The following is a 23,217-nucleotide window of genomic DNA, read 5'->3' as shown; positions in this document are numbered from 1 at the left end:
AGTGGGTTTATTACTGACGGAGCGAAGCACAGCAGGCAGCGCAAGTGGGAGGGGGGAGCGTGCGGCACGTGCAATTCAAAAACTTATAATTAAGACATTTAGGGACGGAGGAGCGAGCTCGTACAGTTCACAGGTTTCTCATTAAAAATCAATGACATTTTCCAAAACCGTCTGCTCTGCCTGCTGCATCGCAGAGACAGGTCTTACATCAAACTACAGCGGTGTGAGACGATAATGCGACGATATGAGATCCAAACAACGGGCAGTTGGGAACGGCTGCAAACAATACAGGGAGGCTGGTTTAATTAACAGATCCTGCAGAGTTAATCATTTCAGTTGCTGCAAGCCCACAAGAGAGGTGGGGGAGGTGGGTGGGGGGGTTGTTTAGGAAGATCTATCTATTTTAGCTGTAGCTGCCTATTTTCTATACACACTTAATGTGAGGTCAAGTTGATCCCAGCTGAGCCACTTCTTCCCTGAAAATACTACCAGGACAGTTCTTCACCCAAAACTTTTATCACGTTAAAATTTATGGGAACAAAAAAATGCAAACATTTCATATGGAAAGCAATTCCCTGTAACACCGACGTGGTTTTGTCAGGAATTTTATCGGCTTAAAGCTGCAAACTTCATTTATCGTAACTGCTGTATTAAGATGAAAATACGGAGATAAAGATAATGAGGATAAGAACCTTTTTAAGTTTAAAAAGCAATTTAAGGCGATTAATTTATAAACAAGACACTTTTAAAGTAGAAAAGTTACCAAAATGCATTGTTATAAATGAAATGAGAAGCATTTCATGCTAGATTTTTAAAAGGGTCGCTGAAAATTAAAAGTATTTGTGTTATTTGAAAAAAAATATTACTATATAGTATTAGAGTGCACCTTTTTAAATATTTTGTAATGATATTTAATATTTTCAACATTCAAAATTCAGTAAGCGATGAAACAAAACAGTGTAATTCTGAAGGTTTAAAACAAAAAACTTTCCTAATTTTCATAAATTCGCAGTTTCAACAGTCACGGTAAATCAAAACTATTTATCATATATTCACTCGTTGTTTTTAACACAGACGAAATGTGAAAAAAATGAGATGACCGGAAAAACATGTTCAGTGACCAGATAAAGGCTTCAAAGTGTTCCGCTCCACTCGGTTCTTTTTCAACACGTTATCAGAAGAGTGAAACAAAACCTGTGTCACCTCGTGTAATTCTAGTCACAATCCAGTCTCCCCTACACTTTGAACACCACTGATATAAAGACTTATAACACAGGAAACAGCAGGTTGAGTTTAACTGCTTAGATCAAGACGCCTTCTGTGAAAATCATTAAATTTCTCTTCTTTTTCCCCCCCCTTTCTCTCTGACTTTCAGTTTGTTCAATTACAAATCACAGAAATGGAGAGAGTTTCCTCCAACTTGGGAAGAAATACATTTGTAGTCATTACTGTGAAAATATGGACTCATATCAAACTACAACAAAAAAGTTGGGGGGGGGGGGTTCCTCACCTGATTTTGAGCTCTGAGCGGGTTGCCAGGTTGGAGGACAGCTGCTGGATGAGAGACAGCAGCACAGGTTGGCTCAGAGGGCAGGGGTGCTGACCGAAGACCTGCTGGGAGTCGATGGTCTCGCAGACGTACAGGACCAGATTCAGATCAGTTGCTGACAGAGCCTGGGGGGGTCATCAGTGAGCGTCTTTACATTCATTTCAGTAATTGTAATGGAAACTCATATTTCAGATATTTATTCAGACATCGATCAGCTGCGGCTTGTATAAAGGTGGGGGTTTGAAAAAAAGAAAAAAAGAATGGAAATGAATGAAACGCTGTGGAGTATTGACCGAAAGCTTGCCTCCTCGTTTGAAATTCACTTATCAATACTGAGCACTGTGGCTGTCACTGGATTTAAAAAAGACAAAAAAAACAACTAAGTAGTTAGGAAATGTTGACTTCATGAGTTTGGCATATATTTTTTTGTAGCTACAATTAAACAGCTTCATTTTCTTGATAATAAAATTCTATAGGTAATATCAGTACGTTGGCTTAACAGCTCTCAACTATGATGTTTGTCAGAAGTGGAAACTTCTCAGCTTTCCTAGTTCGCAGCTCCACGAGCACAAAGTGAAGCTCAGACAGCCGCTTCAGAGGCTTTTAAGAGTTTCGACAGAGGGTCAGGCGTTACAGGCTGAACTGAACTGAACTCAGATAGAGGCTGAGGAAGAGTGGATGAAACGAGGGCCTCCAAGTGTTTTCCTCACATATTGGAGGAATTTTAGATGCAGAGTAATGTGGGAGAAAATGCAGGCTTAATGAATGCCTGCAGCACAACTAATGCACTGGTGTCGTCTGCGAGCGGGACTTTGAAGTGGCTGCAGTGTAATAACGTTCTGGGTCCCGGAGCCCCGGCGGACCTTCTGCAAACACACAGGAGAGCCACTGCTTCCCCTGCATGTCCGTGTGTGTTACCTGCTGGAAGGCCTGGTTGAGCTGTCCTTGCTGGAGGAGCTGCAGGATGTTGGCCTGCTGCGCCTGGTAGTCCAGGTGCGCCGTGGGGACCGGCGTGCCCGCCGCCGACCTCATGGCCTGCATGATGCTGGAGGTGACCACCGCCTGCTGCTCCTTCATGGCCAGGCTCACCTCTCCTTTGACAATCCGCTGCACATGGCTGAGAATAGACTCCTGCAAACTGTGGAGGAAGAAGACCGTCTTACCCAACAGATTTCACCTCCTTCCAAGCTCAAAACGGAACCGCGGAGTTCCACATTTGGCAGGTAAAGGCTGCGAACAGTTCTCACACAGTGTAATTACAGAAATCAAGTTTTCTGGAAAAATCCACTTTGTTTTAACACATTACTCATCACTTTTAAGCTTTAAAAAAAAAATAAATATATATATATATATATATATATATTTTTTTTTTTAAATACCCACATTATGATTTACAAAGAAGCATTCTGTTTATGTTTAGGAACTAACATCCCCAATTGGAGGGGAAGACACATTTTTCAACTATAACTTGTGTTTTGAAAGTAAAATGTTGCTTTTTGTACTTCAAGCCAAAGAATTGCCACAAAGAGGCAAATAAGTGTTCAATATTTGGTTGGCTGCAGACAGAAAAACACTGACAGAGATGTTTCATTAGCAGCTGTGTGCATGTCAGCTTACAGTGGAAGAAGGATGTGATAATTAGTTCTGAGCCAAACCTGGCCTGAAACACACTACAAAGCCTTCATGTACCTTTTTTATTTTTTGTAGTAAGTATGATGTGCTTCATTCTTGTCACAACAGAAACTGATGTCAATACTTAAAATGAGCTTCACATAAGAAGAAAAACAATAAGTTAAGTCCATTTTCTGTCCTGATTTCACAGAGGACAATTACTTGGAAAAAATATAATACAAGGGAAAACCTCCTTTCCCCCCATAATTCAATGCAAAACTTTAAACTTTTTAAAACTTGTGGCCATAATTATAATCATCCAATTATATCAGAAAAAAGTTTGTTTATATGTTGTGAAAGCGGAAATAAAAACTTTTGGAGATGTGCATGCATATAAAAAGAAATAACTGTCAATCTTCTGTGTTTTTATGCTATGTGAGGAAAAACGGGTATACTCGAGAGAAATTACTTTAGTTTGTCATTAAATGTCAAAACAAGGAAATGTTTCCAAAAAGAAAACAACCCCTAAACAGTATAAATGATTTCACATGTATGTAATCAGACTGTAAGGGGTGGTGGTAAGTCAAGACAAGTTTTTTTGTGTGTGGATGTTTTCCTGTTCTCCCTGTGCATGAAGGAATATTTTGCCCTGTGAAGTGACCGGGGCAGAGCGTCATCTGCCTTTATCCTCCCGGTTTCGGCTGCGGCCACAGTGACCTTTACCTGCATGAAGCAGTGCAGAAGATCGCTGCGGTGCGGCGTTATAATTTCCTTCTTAAGAACTGAAAGTTTTAGTTGGCCAACTACTTCTTCTCCGCTCCACCCGACAATTTATAAACTCTGGAGGCCATGAAATTAATTGCAGAGGGAACGAGAGACTCGATCGAATTTATGTTCTTACATTAGCCCCAGGATTAAGCTTTGCTTGTTTTTACTCTCCAGTCCATTACGCATCTGCTCAATAAGGCGGCGAAGGCGGCGGCTGATATGCATGTCTGATAATCGGCATGTCCGCCTGGGTTATCGCTCACTGCTATCAGATCAGGTAAAATCAGTCAACTTAGGGACCGTTTTAAAAACCCCACAGTGACAGCTTATCGTCTGTGGTGGTGATCAGTGGATTTTAAATCAGAAATAGTGTAGTAAGGTGAACTGTGGTCGACACACGGCAGGGAAAACTGTGTCACTGGCTGGGTTTTATTCAACCAAGAACATTATTTGAAGATGGTCATTTTCACAGATTAGAGAACACGGCTGTTTTCCGTTTTTGTTTGTTTGTTTTTAATGTCTCCGGCAAAGAATTTGATGGGAGGGGTTTTCAAAGTGTGAAAAAATGCCCCTTTGATATCTGCCCAGTCTTGATACGTAGTCTGCTACTGTTGCAAATAATCAACATTATTTAATAATTAATAATAACTTTGATTCATCTCTGCAACATTTATATATAAAAATATGTTTTAATAAAATACTTTATAATATTATCAATTCTGTGCACACTTTTACACAGAACTTCTTTTAATGACATAAGACATTGCTTAGATTTTTCTTACACAACTGTTTCGTGTTTGTGCACCTCATAAAAAGCCTCCATAAGACTTATTGGAATGTGTGTTCCTCATTCTCATCTTCTGTTAAAGGAAATATATGTTGGGCTGAACCTGAAAATTAGAATTTCCTGTCGTTGTCGTGAACATTAATTTTGAGATCTGAATATTTGCTCCCTGCTGCATGAGCCGACTATTCAGATTATTCGTCAATAATTGGGTCCAAATACCAGGAGCATAGAAATTGCTATTCGGACCAACACTAAATATATGCAAAACATCTCATTTCTAACCGTTGAGGAGGAAAGTATAAAAGCATAGCAGTGAATTCCTCCACTGATGTCACAGGAGCTGAAACCTGCACCAGGAAACATGTAGACTTCACTCTGATGTGTCCTGCTCGTCACCAAGATCAGTGGATGAAGCTCTGCTCACTTCCAGGTCACACTCAAGGACAAAGGGTGGTTAAGTTTTAGTTATTAGAGCAACAAAACTTGTATTTTTATTACATTTCTGTGTGTATTTTTCCACAATTGTATTAAATCAAATTTAATTAAATTTAAGTTTACAGTGCTGTTAAAATTTTAAAAGATGTGCCGATTAATATGCATGATTTCAGTTTATAGTAGTCAGAAGGCAATGGGAAAACATGCAGACTCCAAACAAAGACCTTTTCTTGTATTAAATCCATTGCGACGTAATGAGTGCACAATTGTACGGAGAACATGAATCCTCAACAGCAGATTCAAACTACAAACCTGTTGGATTTTTAACATCAGTGCAAACCGCTGCACCACCATGGCAACAAACTCCGAAAGAATAAAAACCAGCCAAGCTAATGTCCTGAAAACTGATTAAGTCAAAATACCAGGAGAAAATCCTTTTAAGATTCAGTGAGAAAACACTGAACAATCTAGTAATGAAATTTAAATCATCTTTACATTCCGTTCTCTTCAAACATGAGAGACGTTTCACTTGCAGCCCTCCGGCCACATTAAAGGGCCGCGATCATTGACACACGGCCAGGATACGTACTTTCCCACCATCATCTGGATCTGGTGCTGGACCTCGGCCCGGACGTTGGCTGTGATGTTGTTGGCCAGCTGATCAGTGGAGTTTTGGAAGCCGTCGATCATCTGCTGGAGCTGCCCGAGTACGGGATCCCGTGCCTCCTGCTCTCTCTGCTTCTTGTTCTTCATATGCGTCTCCAGCTGCTGGATGTCTGCAACGAGCAGAGGAGGAAAAGCGAAGTGAACCTCAGCAAAAAGCAACAGGAAATCAAAACCACCGAAGGGCCAAGAATAATAATAATAAATAAAAAAAAAGGTTAATTTTAACCACATTAACTCTAAAAAGGTAGAAAACTAGAATACAATGGAAAACGTGGACACATTAAAGATAAATTCCATGAACAGAAATAGTTCAAGCCTATTTTGTTTTATTCTTTTGTCATCATCAAATTAGCTATACAGGCTCAGTTTTAAAGTTTTTCTGCTTACAAGCGCCAAAAAAGTTTTCTTTTTTAAAATAATCCTCATTTACTTTCTGTTCACAAACACTGATTTGCCAAGCAACTTATTCACCCACACTGTAGTGCTAAATACCGTATTTTTCTGGACTATAATTTGCAGCGGAGTATAAATCGTATCTGTCAACATATGTGTCGTGACGAGGAAAAAACTTTTAAGTGGCACTCACGTAAAGTCACATTTAATTTATCATGCTCAGAAGTAACTGCGGATCATTCAGCAGCTGCTGTTGCAGAACCGTCTGTGAATTTGTTCCTTTGGTCGTTTTTTTTTGTTCCCACTACCATTTAAGGTTTCTTGGACACTTTTTTTTTTTTGACAATTTACTTGTTCGGTCAGTCAAATATTGCAGTAATGAAGAATTTGTTGTGGTACTATAGCAGCATTCTGTTGTCATATAGTGACATCTAGTGGTTGCAAATGAAACATACTTTTTGATACAGAACCAAAACACCAAAGAGAAAGTGTGACTTATAGTCTGGAAAATACAGTAAATCATCAGGAAAAGGTTAAGGTCCACATCAGTCTGTTTCAAACGTTCATCGTTTTTTATAACCTTTGGATGTTTTTTTTCTAAGTGTTTTTATTTGCGGTGCCTCTTTCTTGGCACACTTTGTTTGAAGGAAGTTGGATGAAGGTTGTTTTAAAACAGATTTTGAAACGGAGCCTCTGTGGAAGGAGCCTGGTTAGGATCCTTCAGACTCTTGTAAACACAGATTAAATTATTAGTTACGGTCAGGGCTCTGCAATGGCCACAACATCACTTCCAGGACACCTTGTGAGTTTTTTTTCTTCTTCTTTTTTACACTGAAGGCAATTCTTAATCAACACTGGCTTCATGTTTGAGGTTGTTTTAATCTGTTATGGAATAAATGTGAAGCCAATCAGATGTCTTTCTGCTGGTTTTATATGATGGATAAATAACATTTTAAGACAACTGCAGCACAAAACGATACTATATTTGTGTATATATCTCCATGGTGTGTGTAATTTTATATTTAATCAAATTTCTTTCCAGATTTTTGTATTATTTATTCACAAATGTTGATTGCTGAAGTTTTTATTCTGCCCATTTTTACTCACTGGTGATTGTGTTTCCTAATGCCAGTCTACAATACATTACTCTGCCTTTGCTCTGTGTGTGCGTGCACGCATGCATGTGTAAAACGCTCCTAGAATCACTTTTATGTGTTTCATAAATATAGTCTGACTAATTGATTGGCAGATCTAAAAGCTCACCATTGATCTTTTCTTTCAACTCCATTAGATAATTATTTTATAATATGTTCATATATGTATATATATATATGATGTGCAGACACTGAAGTCACAAATAAGCAGTTTATTAACAATCACATCGACTCATAGCTTTACAAGCTGGAATCATATCACTTTTGAAGTCTGATAACATCAAAATGCTTCTCTCCACTCATACTGCTCGAGCACGGCAGGTCTTTTTCTCTCCTCAAAGCGAGGGTGGATAGGTTTTATGAAAATTAATTAACAGTTTTTCCCCTCAAAGCAAATGCATTCGACCCTGTCTCCTGGTTTCTCTGGATTTCAGTCCAAGTAAGCAAAACAAATTTCTCTTATTTATTTTCATCAAAGCAGACCGAGACTGAACAGAAGGTTTTCACTCGTCACCGCTGCTACTTACCCTCATTTCATTCCCTCACAAACAGGATCATTTGCTTTGAAATGACATGCATTTAACTTATTTCTATGGCATATTCCTCTGCTTGATTACCATTTTTAAAAAAATAACAGTGGCAGCACTGCTGCTCATCCCACAAATGCATGCCGATTATAAATGTGCCACCATTGACAGGATCTCCAAAAGTGTCCGTTTTATTGCCAAGAAGGTTAACACTGCTTAATACAGTTACTCACTATGATGAATAAAAACACCCACAAATCGTAATAATCTGCAGCTTTTCTGTAATTAACAGCCTACACACAATATGTCATCATTTTCTAATGACTTGTTAAATACTGCAGTTGGTTATTATGAAGGTTTAGACATCGCAATGGTGTGTGTGTGTGTGTGTGTGTGTGTGTGTGTGTGTGTGTGTGTGTGTGTGTGTGTGTGTGTGTGTGTGTGTGTGTGTGTGTGTGTGTGTGTGTGTGTGTTGCAGAGAGAGCTTTGTCCCTCAAGCACAAGTTATATTAAGTTAAGGTCACATCTGATGGAGTTTTAACCAATTAAATGCACAAGTATGCTCATAATATCCATTTAAAATAAGCAGAGGCCGAATTATTTTAATTATTCTGGATGGCTAGTACATATTACATTTTCACTAAAATACAAAACTCCACATGTTGTTATAACTAATGCAACATGTTAAAATGTAATAGAAAACTTAACATTGATGTCATTATGTTTTACTATTTATCACAAAATGTCGGTGTTATTACATAGGTGAGGTGAAAACGTAGATTTTTTGGAGATTCTCATTTAATGTGCCTTTGCATCCTGTGAGACATTTCTTTATATAAAAATTAACTTCCTGAATTGGAACTCTGCACAGGGAGAAATTTAACATTACGGACAAAATAGCTGGACGTGTACTACAGCGCCGAAGGTTTCAACAGAAAAAGCTCCCAGGCAGTGCAGCGCTCTCAAAGTCTATTTACTTACTAAACTCTGAATATACTCGCGGATTAAATTTAAATTGGAGCAGAGGTGCTGTGGCCACTTGTTTTTTTAATGCATGCTGAGCCTGCCCCCTCCTCCGTCTCCTCTGTACACATTATGACAGCCTTGGTAAATTTATTAAAAAAAAAAAAGAAAAAAAAAAGGGATGAGGCTGCCGGCTTTCAGAAGTGGGCATGAGCACAATCTCAGTATAAGTACAGTGCTTATCGACACATCAGTGCACTGGCTCGCTCTGAAAAGGCCGCCGTTACAAAAGATGTCCCTGAGATGCTGCAAAGAGACGTTTACTTAATTAGTCTTCCAGATACAAAGGCTGATAGGAGCGCTGGATGCCGGGCGAAAACCAACGGGAAGAGTGTCAACAGCGAGCGTCTCGATGAGGACACCGGCCACCGTGAGCCGTCAGAGAGGCATCAAGGGGCCGCATCCAAACACGTTAAAGCACCCCGGCGGCCAGTGAAAAGATGTGAAGTGAGCTTTCACAACGCCGAGTCGTTACACGTCTTTATGTCCAGCCCACAGCGTTTCTTTTCTAAATAAAAAGATACGATACTACTTGTGTTAAAAGTTTTAGATGACATTTTTTCTGTTTAATCTTTACTTTTGTCTTTTTTTTTTTGTCATTGAGCAAATCGCTTTGAGTTGAGATATGAAATTTCATGCAAAGAAAAAATTGTATTGTGATTTAATTTGTAACTCAAAGTGATGCTTTCCACAATGCCGAGGGAACATTTCTGCCAACAATTTCTCCGGCAAGTTTTAAAACTGCTTCAGCGTAGATCCAGGTTTATTTTCTCCAGACACAGCCGACATGCTGCCTCGTGTTCCATTTCAAACATAAAGTAATGTTGCTCTGTGCTGCAGTCTCCTCCAGCACTGCTGTCTCACGGCTCTGTAGCTCAGACTAGTGGCAGGTGGCTGAATCACAGCTAAACAGTTTTGTAAATAATAAAACAAATTGTTTAACTTGTGGTTTGGGTTTTTTCTTCCTTCTGCTCTTTTCTCTCCCTCGTCCTTTCTGCTTTCAGGTGTCATCAGTGTAATTGGCCTGCACCTGTGGCTCGTCTCCTTCCGGACCGGCCAATCACAGCAACCAGTGTGCCTTATATTAGGTTACACTAGGTTACTGGGTTGGTGACACACCTGGATTTACTTTTGGTTAAAAGCTCTTCTTTGTTACATAAGTCAGTCAGACTTTTCTTTGAGTTCGGTTCTATAGTTAAGAGATGGTGAGGCCTGGTTTTATTGTACCTATAGTTTTGTTTGGCACAACCCCCTAGTGACAACCTCCTCCACAATTGTGTTCAATTGCATTAGTTTTGTTATTTAATAAACCTTTTCTTGTTAAATTTAAAAAATATATGTTTTTTTGAAAAGGATCACCTCATGTGAATAGTTTTTTGTAGATTCGCGCACAACCTAAAATCTATCCATACCCGTGGAGATAATTCATGATGGAAAATTAATTATAAACCACAGTTAAAAGTGATACTCACATTCTTGTGTGCCTTGCTTGAAGCTGTCATTGATTTGCTGAAACATGGACTGGCAGCCTCTCTCGAACACCGGCAGCACGATGCTCTGGAAGGCGTCTTTATAAGCGGCCAGGATCGGTCCCTGCATGGCCTCAGCCGCTGCTCGACCGATCGCATCTGTCGTGTTCTGGACGGGAAAGAAGAGCAGAGATTGATTCACGTCTAAAAAGAAGAGAGAGGGGAGAGTAAACTGTTGGTGCATTGAGACCGGGGTACCGACCTTGGACTTGACCATCTTGCCAATGTTGTCCTTGAGGTTGGCCTCCACAGAGTTCAGTTTAGCAGCAATGGTGTTGTTCAGCTGCCCCGTCACCGGCTCCAGCGTTTTAGAGACAGCTAGAGAGCAGAGCGAATCATGAAAACACATCAGCAAGATCCACTCTGTAAACACATATGATCAGTCTGTCTTCAGGGTTTTATAGCAAGAAGCGACACTTGACGCATCATTGTACCGCTGCTCCGGCTCAACCTTAAAATTTATTTCTATACCTCTTTTTAAATTCAATAAATGTTCAGGATTGTCCAAATACAGAGCCTTTTTAACTGAGCCTGTTTACTTCCTCAGATCCACACTTAGTGTCCATAACCATATATGGTTGCTTCCAGTTTTTGCTTTTTTACTCAAAATTAACAATTATAAGTAAATAAATAAAGAACAAATCACATTTCCAATAAAGAAAAGGAGTGATTCGGTATAAGTACAAAGCTGAATTGTTGAAGCTTTTCAAGACATTCAATGACAATTTTGGCCTATTTGTGAGCTTTTCGTTCAACTATTGTGTTGTGAAATACAAGATCATTTTGGTCAGTTTCGCACTTTTATTCTTTTTTTAATCATAAATTAATAATTATTAGTGTTTTTTTTAAAACTAACTACTTTTTGTTCAGGTCGCTTTGATTAATCATCTAAGAATGTCAGGCAGGTGAAGTCAGTTTCCAAATTAAATTAACTTATTGAGTTTGGTGGAGAAATATAATACACGATGAGCTTCGGGGGAAGGTGAAGCGAAGCAGGAAAACTGTCTCCCCAAAGCGTTCTCTAAATTTTAGTGTCTTACACCTCAAACACTAGTAATCTATTAAAGAAATACTTCATAACAAGCATTCAACACAGTATTAAGCAATATTTACAACTATTCTATTCAAGATTATAACCAGAAGCCACATTTACACTATTCTGAGCCATCTTCCCCAAAGGTATGATCAATATTTGTCAAAGGCAAGCAAAAGAAATCATGTTAATCCTCCAAATTGGCCCAAAATAACCCAAGAAAAACAGAAGTGAGTAGATTTAGAGTGCTGAGCCTGAATAGTCTGCAGAGTCTGGAGACAAACACATCGGTTCAGTTTGATTAGTTCCAACAATACAAAATGAAAAAAAATCCTCAAATAAAAAGCCATTAACACATGGAGTGTGGGTAGTGGGAAACACATGAGATCAGCTAGATGTACAAAGTAACACTTCTGCCATTTCAATGACAAAAAAATTATTACAAAAGAAAAGTTTTTTTATAGTACTAAATATGGTCTTTGGTTAAAAAAAAGGAAAAACAAAATAATATTCAAGATGCTAAAAAACTTTAGTTCAGTTTTTACACAATAAATCCAAAATACATTAATGCTTCACAGTGTGAATTTAAAAAAATGCTTTGAAATGATATTTTACCTGGAAATAAAAATGTTTAAATAAATTGGTTGAATCCCACCATAAGAAAACTAATCTGAAAATTGTATTTTATCTCAGGCTGTGCTCTTTATTTTAAAGATACATATTTATTCCTTGACTTTATTCATTCTTTGTTATATTTTATAAATATCAATTTTTTTTCTAAAAGGCATTTCTGATCCATTTCAATGTAATCATGCTTAGTTAACATTTTTCTCTTCTATATTTATGTTGCTTCTCATCCCGACAGCTTTTAAAGCTCCAATTTTTGCTCATTTAGGTAAAATTTGCTTGAACTGAGCAGACTGGTGACGTGTGTCTGTCAGCAGACATCATCAATCCCATCTTTTGTCTGGTCACTTCCTGGGAATACAGATTAACGGTTAACATTTAAAGTGTGCGTCAGTCCTCCTTTCCTCCTGTCTGGTCCTTTTAAAATGTGCTCATTCCACCCGCCCTTTAACATGCGACAATGTTCAGTCGCTCCTGCATCTCATTTTCTACCAAAATTTGAGAAAAAGATGCCGATGAGTCGTGTTTACATTCACAAACTATCTCTCGCTCACAGTTGGTGGGTCACATTGATGCATTTCACAGAAAAATATGGGAGATTAACAAAGTTGCGGCAGGTTTTAAAATACCAGATTAAAATATTGCCACATGGACGAGATTTCTCCCTGAAGATTAGTCAAAGGTTATAAATTCCTCTTTTTACCTTTTATTACACTACTGGCCTACATTACAAAGTGTTATTTACAAAAAAAAAAAAAAAAAAAGTCCTTTTTAATACGACAGTTTGAATGGATTGAACGTGTGTTTTATGTGCACTGTGCATTTTGGGAAATGTGGAGTCATGCGAGATGACGAGCACAAGTGTCATTCATTTTTTAAACCAAATTTGGTAAATCCTGAATGAGATGCCCCCGTGTCAATCAACTTCAACCCCAATAGAGAAACTTGAAGCGTCCTTCAGGGGAACATTTCGAGTTTTCAAGTATTTCATTGAGTGTTCTTACAAGGTTTATATCCGAGCTGTAAATGGCACGTTACATCTGCACATGTCGCTGTGAGTTATTGGCTGTGTGCGTGCGTGTGTCCTTACTTTGCGGGACAGTCTTCTTGATTTCGTCCCGCAGCACTTTGTCCATTCTGATGGCCAGCGCCGAGCTGAGGGCGTGGCTGAGCTGCTCGTGGTTCTGACTCTGCGCCAGCAGTCGCTCTAGTCTGCGGTCTGTGGTGGTGAAATGTCAAGGCTCACAGGGACGCGAACGGATCATCACCGCCGTGATGTGCGTGTGATGTATAACAACAAGCCTGCGCAAGTTGTGTTTGGAAAGGTACTCAGAGCAGCATCACTTTTGTTTCCCCCGACTCGCATGTGTGCACATTCAGGGCAGCTCACAAAGCCCGAGATGGAAAGAGTTTCCTGAAAGGTACAACTGCATAATAAACATGTGAGAGACGGCTGAAGGATACGTTCTTGTTCCTGGTGGTTTGTCAGGACGTGCTCTACTCGAGACATAATGGAGCTCTGCATGGTTTCAATCTGTCCACGCAGTTCAGTTAACTCCCTCTGCTGGCTGCGCAGCAACATCAGCAACTCTTCTTGAGCTTCTGCGCTGAACTGTGAACAGATGGAGGGAAATGTCAGCATCCAAAGAGGGTTTTTTCCCGCCCCAGTAAAGTGCGTACATTAACGCGTATGAAGACGTGCAATCAGACTGTTAAAGTCCGGGAAAAAAGGTTGGTGTAGACTGCACCGCAATACATGAAGATGTACAAAGTAATGATGATGGAAATGATCCATTATATTTTATATAAATGTGGACTCTTAACTTCTGAGTTTTATTTGACAGGTAAAAAGGTGGGGGTCACCGCTGTGATATGGGTGGAACAGAAGAAAAACAATATTTGTCTCTGCTCTCCTAACTTTGGAACTCATACGATGTCAAGGTATTTAAGATGTTCAGAGACCAAAAACAGAACTGTCAAATGTTTCAAGACTTAAAGACGCTGAAATTATGAGGAAGCACTTATTGAAATATAACTTACCGGAGCAGAATCCATTTGTCTGGACTGAGATGTTTCACTGCCGAGAAGGAAAAAAAAATATTTGTTTTTTACTCGCCAACGTATCACTTGAACTCAGCGGATATGTTTCACAAGAATAAGCATCTTACGTGTGCTGGTATGTCGTTGTTTGATATTTATGAGATTGAAAGAAAGTCAGAGAAAACTGTAGATATTTGTACTTAGCAAATAAGCTTTAGTTAATTTAAGATGAGCTCAGTGAAGTGTGTGTGTGTGTGTGTGTGTGTGTGTGTGTGTGTGTGTGTGTGTGTGTGTGTGTGTGTGTGTGTGTGTGTGTGTGTGTGTGTGTGTGTGTGTGTGTGTGTGTGTGTGTGTGTGTGTGTGTGTGTGTGTGTGTGTGTGTGTGTGTGTGTGTGTGTGTGTGTGTGTGTGTGTGTGTTTCACTAAGTAAACAGGCTCATCCGATGTTTTGAGGAAAATATAATGGTCTTGTTTAAAAGCTTCATCTTCTATCAGCAATCCTGAGCTTTTTTCAAAGCGCGCCGCCTTCACTTCCAAACATAAACGTACCCGTCATCCTTCTTGTGCTTCCTCTTTAGTTTTGGAGAGCCTCGCGGTGAAGCCTTCCAGTCCTTAACGGGTAGTCTGTGCGAAGAGCGTGAGCCGCAGTTTCCGGACGACGAAGCCAAGCTGGCCACCTCGTCATCGGGGTCACTGAACCGGACACAGAAACAAATCAAGAGCGCGACTGTGCATTGCGGTGCGACATCCTCGCTCCGCGAACCCGTCAGTTTATTTGTGTTTGCTTGTGTTACCTCTGCTCTGCCACAGCATCCGGGCTGTCGTTCTGTGCCAAGTGATAGGAGCGTCGGTGGTAAGGAGAGTTTAAGTGCCTGTCCTTCGACTCCTCTCTGGAACTACAGCAGACACACAGCACACCATTTAGAGGACCGACACAACAAACACACCTCCACAATTTAAAGGTCCCATTTTATAAAGTTTTTCAACAATTTCACATAGGTGTCAGAGGTCCAACAACACTGTATTCAAAGTGTATTACCCCAAGCCCGGCCCTGGTCCTGAATTTCAGCCATTCCTTTAAGTCTTTCTACTGAACTCTAGAGGATGTTTCTGTGTCTGTACAATGAGCTGCGTCTGTCCACGCCTACTGCACGCCACTCTCAGGCAGAAGATCAATGTTGCCAGATTGAGTGGGTTTCCACCCAATTTCGCTTCGTGTGGAGCCTGTGTGTGTGTTACCTCTTTTCTTTTTAGTGCTGCTTGTGTGCTTATGAAAAGTTCTTCATAAGATAAGATAAGATATCCCTTTATTTATCTTGCATGTGGAGAAATTTTCATTACGCTTATAATAGTTTTATGGTTTCAACATGAGTTTCTACAGAGGTTGATATTTGCACAGTTTTTTTTTTTTTAAATCGAGGTGGGAGTGTTTTACGTTGTGTTTGGGCTCAAAACAGTGAGGCAACCCTGGAGAAGATGCGGCTTTCTGGTACCATGCGCCAATGTTTACGGTGGATTTATCGGTATGGCTCATGGAAACGCAACAGAGTTACAGTTTTCACCTAAAAACATGATGTAAATAAGGCCTGAGAAGTTAGCCACTCACTAAGCTCTCTCCGCACACTCACGTCTAACTGGGTAGATATCTGAGGCAGCAGGGCTCCATCTGATTGGCCATAGATTTTGACATGCACGATAAGTTTTTTTTCCAGTTCAGCAACTCTTTAGCAATATATAGATATTGCATAATTTGTTATCAACATGATGATAAATTTGTAATATAGTGTGCAGCACTACAACTGAAGCTCCTCTTTGCTAAAAATGCTAATTAGTCACATTTTAGTCAGACTTGGATCATCCAACCCACCAAACAAGAGTCAATTACAGAAAAAGCAGTTTGTCATTTGCAGAAGCGACTTGACATCCAGCTCTGCAGCTCATCTCACAAAGTCCCTTAAAGATGTTTGCTTTTCCAGCAGCGGAAGCTCCAACAAACACTCATTTCTGTAGATTTTGTGCGTAGTTTGCTCACTCACCAGTCGCTGAGACCATTGTCCCTCAGACTGTTCCTGGTCTCCCTGGTGATGTCCGGAGCAGCAGGCCAAGGCGTGAGGCTGACCCCCCCGTCCGTGGACCCTCCTCCCGCCCCGCCGTTGTCCTGCGATAGTGCGTTCTCAAGCAGAGATGGCGTGTGGCTGAGTCTGGGCTCCGAGTCCCCTACCACACTGCCTGGACCCTCTGCACCACCCAGTTCAAGAAGCGACAGGCTGGGACGCAAAATATGACACATAGATTATGAATTTAAGGCAACCAACTGTATGTGTACAGCGTACTTCAACAATCCAGAGATTCAAAGTTCGGTACATCAAACATTAACAGGATGAAATATGTTCACAGCAAAAATTAAATAATTATATATTAACAGGGATTTAAAAGGGCAAGTACATTAAAGAGAAATAAAACAAAATGAAAGAAGACAGTTGTATAATAACAAAAGATAGATCTTGATACGAATGTGATCACCAATTTGTTACAAATCTGTTTGTATTACTGGTGGTTCTGAGTCAATTATTTATTGATTTAAAAAGCTGTAACACAGCTGGAGTGAATCAGAAGAGCGACGATTACTCAATTCAAACTGATCATCTGTGACATGCAGCACAAAAAACAGATGACAATGAGATAAACGACTAACATGCAGATGGATGCAGGCAGTGCACTGAAAGGGAGGGAAGCCTTTATTCAAGCACGCCGACGCTAATCTGGATACTGAAGGCCATCTGTCATGTTGCTGTCAGGAGGACCGAGTTTATTCAAGATTAAGGAGACACTCCCCATACAGTAAGCAAAAGCTTAGTAAAATAGTAACCCTTGAGAAAACTTATCGGAAAGCTCATAACCAAGAGAGAAGAAACGGCTCCAAAATTGTTTCATGTACAAGACAAAAGTAGCAAGCAATGAATGCTAGAAAAAGTATCAGAAATGTAATCAGTTACTACAGTTAAACTGATAAAAGTATTGTTGTTACAGTAAAGGAGGGAGTTTAATGGTTGGTGCCTGTTTCTACCAGCTCGGTTTGGCTGGCTTTTTTGAGGGTGTGCAAAAAGCAATGTGGCAAGTCATGTCGAACACTGTGGCATCCTTCGATCAGAAAACTTTAAAATTCTTTTGCATGTAAATCTCAATTGGGGCTGCTCTCTGTTCTCTGATGTGTTACATGCCACCTCAAAACCAAAATTGTTGTGATAGTCCTACTAAAACTGGACTATCAAATTAACATGTTCGCGCGACATAAATCAAGGTTTTCAAAGTGCGAACTCAAAACAATCTACTTCAGTGTGGTTGGCCAACTTGCTAGCTCACTATAGACTTTTTTTTTGTCTTTATGGTCATAGGTCAAGAGGAAATGGTTAAAAACTGACAACCTAAAAGGAAACATTATCGCCGCCTGTCGTCTGAGATGGGACGTGGTTTCAAAAGTACATGTATCGTACCTGTTGTTGTTGTTAGTGCGTGGTGAGGTCAGCATGTGCAGGGCAGAGGCAGCAGACGCCATGCTGTCAGTCTGGAGGGCAGAAAGAGCTAACGGCTCTATGTTGGGCATCAGACTGCGCTGCAGAGTCTGGGATGCGATCTCAGGCATGTCCTGGGACATGGCCGTGGAGGCTGAGGAGATGACGTCGGGTGAGCGGGCTCGAGTGGGAGACGCCAGAGGTGGCAGGAGAGGAGGATCGAGGACCTGAGGGCTGCCCAGTGCCAGAGGACCACTGGGGGACGTTAGGGACTGGAGATGGAGAGCAAGATTATACTTATTTAAATCAATCCTTGAAGCACGACATGAGGAATAGATAAGTATTTAAGTCAATCAGGATTTACCTGCAAGTTATCAAGTCCTGGCAGCAGCACCGCAGAAACGGCTCTGGGACTGCTGGTGGAACCGGAGAGCGCCAGACTGCTGCTGCTGTTGTCTGCTCTGTTTGGACTCTGACTGATGTCGTCCATGGCTCTGCACACAGAACAAATAACCATGAGAAGCTATGCACGTTCAAGATATAGTAGCAGTTCATCCATGGCCTGTAAAGCAGACTAATCACATCTCATCCTTCCTGCAGACACTGCCCACCACTCTGCCATCCCTTCCAACCCACAGTGAGCAGCTCACCTGTTCGTGGAGTCAGAGTTGCTGCTGATGGCTGTCACGATGGTCAGACTGCTGGCGCTGCTGCCTGGAGATGCAGGTACCTTGAGGGCGACAAAAATTACAATTAGAAGGAGGCGAGTCAAAGAGACGAGGCAAGAGCAACACTGAAGTCAAGTTACGACCGCTGCTGGAATACGAGTTTCCATAATGAACTGGATATGCAATCGGGTCTGTATTATTGTTGCTTGGTCAGCGAACACTTGATCCCTCATTTTATATAACCCTTTGTGCAACATTATAGCTTATTTGAGTTTTGATTGGATTAGTTTACTATTAGTTCCTGTGAAGGTTTGGTACATGGGAGAGATAACATCTGACATTTTCTTTCCTGAAGCTGTGATGACTTTGAACAAGGCACTTTAATTTTGTATGCACTTTTTATTGTACAGTATTTCACCCTATAGAATTTTATGTGGCACTGATTGTTTTTTTTATCGTGAAATGTCTTTTGAAATGTTGACAGTGCACTTTGAGCTCCTTGCACATTTTTTCCCAATGTGGTTTTCATACTACAAATGGTTAATGAACTGAAACTGAAACCTAACTGGAAAATCTCTACTACCAATAAGAGCTTTTTATTATTTTATAGCACTAATAAATGAAAGTAACTCACGATGGAAAGGGGGAAAAGAAAAAAAAAGAAAAATAATTGCTATAAATAGTTAAATAGCTAAAGTGGGAAAATGCATGATTGAAAAAAGAGGTTTTTAGAGGTAAACAAGAGCTTAAAATGTAATAAAATATATCTAAATTGTACCTCTGACACTTTATAAATGCAACCTACATTTTTCTTTGTAAAGCAAAAGGTTTTTTCTTAATTTCAAAGAATTTACATTTTGTGAGGCTCTGCACAAATTCGATGAAAATTTGCAAAACCAAAGGTAAAAGCTTGCAATCAATATGAAATTAACTGCAACAAATTCCAAAGCCTCCAATTAACTTGACTGAGTAGTACCACGAGTTGACATGCCGTCTTGCAGAGCACTAGCTTGTGAGTCCTTACCGAAGTGCTGGGTGTCATGAAGGCGTCGGGGGTCATCAGTTTGGGGATCGCTCCACTGCTGGAGCCCGAGTTGGACAGGAAATCAGACGGGGGAGGAAGCGATGGGATCTTCCTCAGGTCGGTCTGGGAGCCGCTTCCTGACTCCTTGTCAGAGCTCTGGTCTGAAAACCCAGCTGAGAAAATGAGCAGCGGATTTGAGTGGAGAAATGCAGTGAAAACATACTGTATTTCTACGTACTGGGATTTGTCCATACAGAATTGTGTGCGCTTTCGGTTTAATCAATCTATAGCTCACCAAAGTTCTCCTGAGAATCAGAGTGAGGAAGAAAGCTTGCAGAGCTGGGACCCCCATGAGGCTGAAACCAGATCTGGACATCCTGCAGACTCCTGAAAACACACATGCAGACAATTTAAAGACGAACCAAAGTACTAAAGTTTAGACCCTGAGCGTGTTACTTGCTTTGAGCAACAAGAGCAACAAGAGCAAACAGCATCGATACAGAAGAGTAGATGCTTCGAACTGTGTACATGGTCACTGGTGGAGAGTATGCCATCACACCTGATTTTAACTTCTAGAGAGCATGTACTGAAAGAACAAAACGAACCCCTGCAGATCACGAAAAAAAAAACTCCTTAAACTAGTGTTTTATTAAGAAGTGTGTCATGACTGGGGGTTTTATGCATAATAAACCCAACAAAGTCAGTCATTTTTGTTAAGTTTTTCAAAAAGACAAGAATCTTTTTGAAATGTGTCTGGTTTGTAGATAAAAACATTTATTTATTCATTTAGCTTCAGAGAGCCAAAATCTTCCCGGAGCCTCGTGATACATACTTCTAATCTATTCTGTGTCAACTATGGGAAGACAGGTATAATTATGACTTTTAAATAAGTAAGACAGTGAGGTTGATTGTTTTATTTATGTATTTTGTTTTATTTTTTGATTGATCACAGGCTTGTTTTCATATCTAAATGGATACTTTTAAGTATTTCTATTTTTTTAGGCACTAAATTGGGACGTTTCGATACTTCATATATACAGAAACAGTTGAAACTACAACAAATGACTTGAACTAATATATATTTTTTTACATTTAGTTTCAACTCTGGCAGTTTGTCAAAATACGCTGTGGATTTGAAACTTCAAACATAACCACGGCTCCTTCTGGCACAAAGTTGACTGAAATGGTTCAAATCGAGGTTTTGTCTCTATAGTATAACAAGTCCTCAGTTGAGACTTTCGGTGTAATTTCAGGTAACACACGAGCAGCAGCTCTGTGTGCTTAACCATGGTACGTTCAAAAATAGTTGTTTATCAGCTTCTTCTTCTTTTTTTTTTTTTTATGTATTTTTGAGTTTTTCAGGGACAGGTTTGAGTGCCATTTATCTGTGATAATTCCGGAGGAGTTTTATAAGAAGGGTCATTCACACATTAGAAGAGCTCAGAGCTGTACGGTACATTAAAGGGCCAACAAAAAAGACCTGAAGACTTAAAATCTGCTGCATGTGTGCTCCCAAAAATCCCAATAAGAACTTGGAAAACAGAAATCAGGAAAAAAATAAATAAATTCTATTTGGGGACTTTTTACCTTAATGAACCAATAACATTTGATTAATTAAATTAAAGACTAAACATCAAGTTTTTGAAGCTGAAATCACAACTTTTTTTTAATAATATAATACAGTAGCTGTGGTAACATGGACATGTATTAATCCGATCAAAGTTGCATCAAGGAAACACTGAATGAATCGTATGATAGTCTATGCGCGTGTGTAAACAAAGATACATTTTTACAATTAAGTCATATGATCAAAAATAATATATTGGTAGAAAAAAAAAAAATAGCCTGAAATAGTTTAGGGGTAATTCTAGTTCTTTGTTTACCACATCACATAGGTAGTGATGTATTTGCCAAAGACAAATGTTCCCACCAGGACACTAAAATACATATCGATCTATTTATGTTATAACACGCACATTTCCTTGCCTAATTCTTTTTTACAATTCCTGTTTCAGATAACAGACTAATGACAAAATACTATAAGAAAGTGAACATGTCCTATTATCACCTTTTAACTGTGCTACAATATTAAAAAGTGAAAAAAATACTATTTAAGGATATGACAAAGAGCCTCCACATTGACAGTTATAAAGGACAATCACATTGAAGGCCATTCGGAGTGATTCATCATTGATTTCCAATGAGACAAACTGTCCTTGGGGGACATTTTTAGTTTGCTTGATGCACACTAACAAATGCTCACACAGACTCCAGACACTGAGAGAAAACTTACTTGGTGTGGACACAGTAGAGTTTAATTTGGATGCCAGACTTGGACTCTGTCGGTCCTTGAGTGCCCTCTAGAGTCAAGAAAGAAGAAATAATGAGTGTCATTTGGAAACAGTAATGCAGCGTATTGCCCATCCAAATATCAGCTGCAGTCCAGGCTCTCTCTCTGTGTGTGTGTGTGTGTGTGTGTGTGTGTGTGTGTGTGTGTGTGTGTGTGTGTGTGTGTGTGTGTGTGTGTGTGTGTGTGTGTGTGTGTGTGTGTGTGTGTGTGTGTGTGTGTGTGTGTGTGTGTGTGTGTGTGTGTGCGTGCGTGCGTGCGTGCGTGCGTGCGTGCGTGCGTGCGTGCGTGCGTGCGTGCGTGCGTGCGTGCGTGCGTGCGTGCGTGCGTGTGTACCTGTGGTCATGCTCTCGCTCTCCTCCTCTGCAGGGAGAACCTCGGTGTGTCGCAGCCGGCAGTGGCTCACATCGCGGACCCCGAAACTGAGCACCGGGTGGGTGAGCAGGAACTCTGACACGGCCGTGAAGCTCGCCTTCTCTTTCTCCAGGTCCTGCCGCAGCTCCATCACGTAGAGAACCTGACAAACATGAGAACATGTCAACCTCCATCCTAAACATTGATGTGGATTTACATAGCAGGCTAGATTGTGATTTTGGCAGTCTGATCAGGTTATTGCCTGCTACACTGCGGGACAAGGATTTAATAAACCTGGGTAGAAAATTTAGTTTGAGCATAATGTCACTTCCAACTGAACCAGCAGTGATTTAGTGTTTCTGGTTGAACGACGATGATGTTGACCTTTCTTAGCATCATATTTGAGGCCTGCCTTTTTAAATGACCAAAATGTAATGCAACTGCAGTGTCATCAGTGGCCTGATTTGATCGAGAGAGAAAAAAAAAAAAAAAAAGCTTGTTTATTTTTCTCCATAAATATTTGAACACTGTTTAATCCACACAGCTGAGAGTATTTTCTGACCTTCCTCTGAACGTCAGTGAGGATCAGATACTCGGCAGAAAGGTCCAGACAGGCTTTGAGACTCGGTGTGATCGAAGAGTTTAACGGATCAGGAGAAAACCTGCAAGAGAGTGAAACAAAACAAAACAACACACGTTGAGTATGTGGACATGATCTTGAGCCATCTCCTGTAGTTATTCACTGAGCAAACAGTGATGGTCCTCCTCTTAGCTCAGCTCGTTTATCTGTGCTGAAGACTTGTGAGAAAGCTCTCTCTGTCTCTCTATAAAAATCTGGGATCAGCTCTCGCCTACATGAACCTGTCATTTATGTTCATGTTTGTTCCTGGAAAAAACCAAGCCTCTTTCTATTGTTGGCTCACCACTTGTTGCTGGAACAGGGTGAAATTATGGCTGACGCAAACAGAATCGTTCCTGCTGCTGCTTCAAAGTGACGAAACACTCCGGCCGGTTAAAAAAAACACAATGACTTAAAGATCAAAGATTAAAGATCCATGCCAATGAACGGTCACAAAAAAGTATATTAAAGTATCTTCAAATCAAATTCTATTTATTTATTTTTTGTTCCTGATTCGAGAGCATCTACTGGTAACCTTGATATAAAAAGCA

The 23,217-nt window shown here is 40.2% G+C and overlaps 1 protein-coding gene across 1 annotated transcript in view; it reads right to left on the bottom strand.

Annotated features, from left to right (window-relative positions):
- The window catches only part of edc4 (enhancer of mRNA decapping 4), a 38,285-nt gene that overhangs the window by 5,000 nt on the left and 10,068 nt on the right, over positions 1–23,217 (bottom strand). Inside the window, exons 11-29 of the mRNA XM_080474965.1 lie at positions 22,610–22,709; positions 22,030–22,210; positions 21,640–21,706; positions 19,642–19,733; positions 19,347–19,519; positions 18,305–18,384; positions 18,019–18,148; positions 17,637–17,926; positions 16,179–16,409; positions 14,937–15,038; positions 14,692–14,835; positions 14,143–14,179; positions 13,567–13,714; positions 13,193–13,321; positions 10,645–10,760; positions 10,386–10,551; positions 5,740–5,926; positions 2,468–2,687; positions 1,511–1,674 (exon numbers count right to left, since the gene is read on the bottom strand). Coding sequence (XP_080331091.1) covers positions 1,511–1,674; positions 2,468–2,687; positions 5,740–5,926; positions 10,386–10,551; positions 10,645–10,760; positions 13,193–13,321; positions 13,567–13,714; positions 14,143–14,179; positions 14,692–14,835; positions 14,937–15,038; positions 16,179–16,409; positions 17,637–17,926; positions 18,019–18,148; positions 18,305–18,384; positions 19,347–19,519; positions 19,642–19,733; positions 21,640–21,706; positions 22,030–22,210; positions 22,610–22,709 — 2,757 coding nt within the window. The remainder of the gene's footprint in view (positions 1–1,510; positions 1,675–2,467; positions 2,688–5,739; positions 5,927–10,385; positions 10,552–10,644; positions 10,761–13,192; positions 13,322–13,566; positions 13,715–14,142; positions 14,180–14,691; positions 14,836–14,936; positions 15,039–16,178; positions 16,410–17,636; positions 17,927–18,018; positions 18,149–18,304; positions 18,385–19,346; positions 19,520–19,641; positions 19,734–21,639; positions 21,707–22,029; positions 22,211–22,609; positions 22,710–23,217) is intronic.

Source organism: Lipophrys pholis (genome assembly GCF_963383615.2).
Source record: "Lipophrys pholis genome assembly, chromosome: 11".
Lineage (NCBI taxonomy): Eukaryota > Metazoa > Chordata > Actinopteri > Blenniiformes > Blenniidae > Lipophrys > Lipophrys pholis.
The sequence above is the reverse complement of the archived record's forward strand: the minus strand, read 5'-3'. Positions and strand labels throughout refer to the sequence as shown.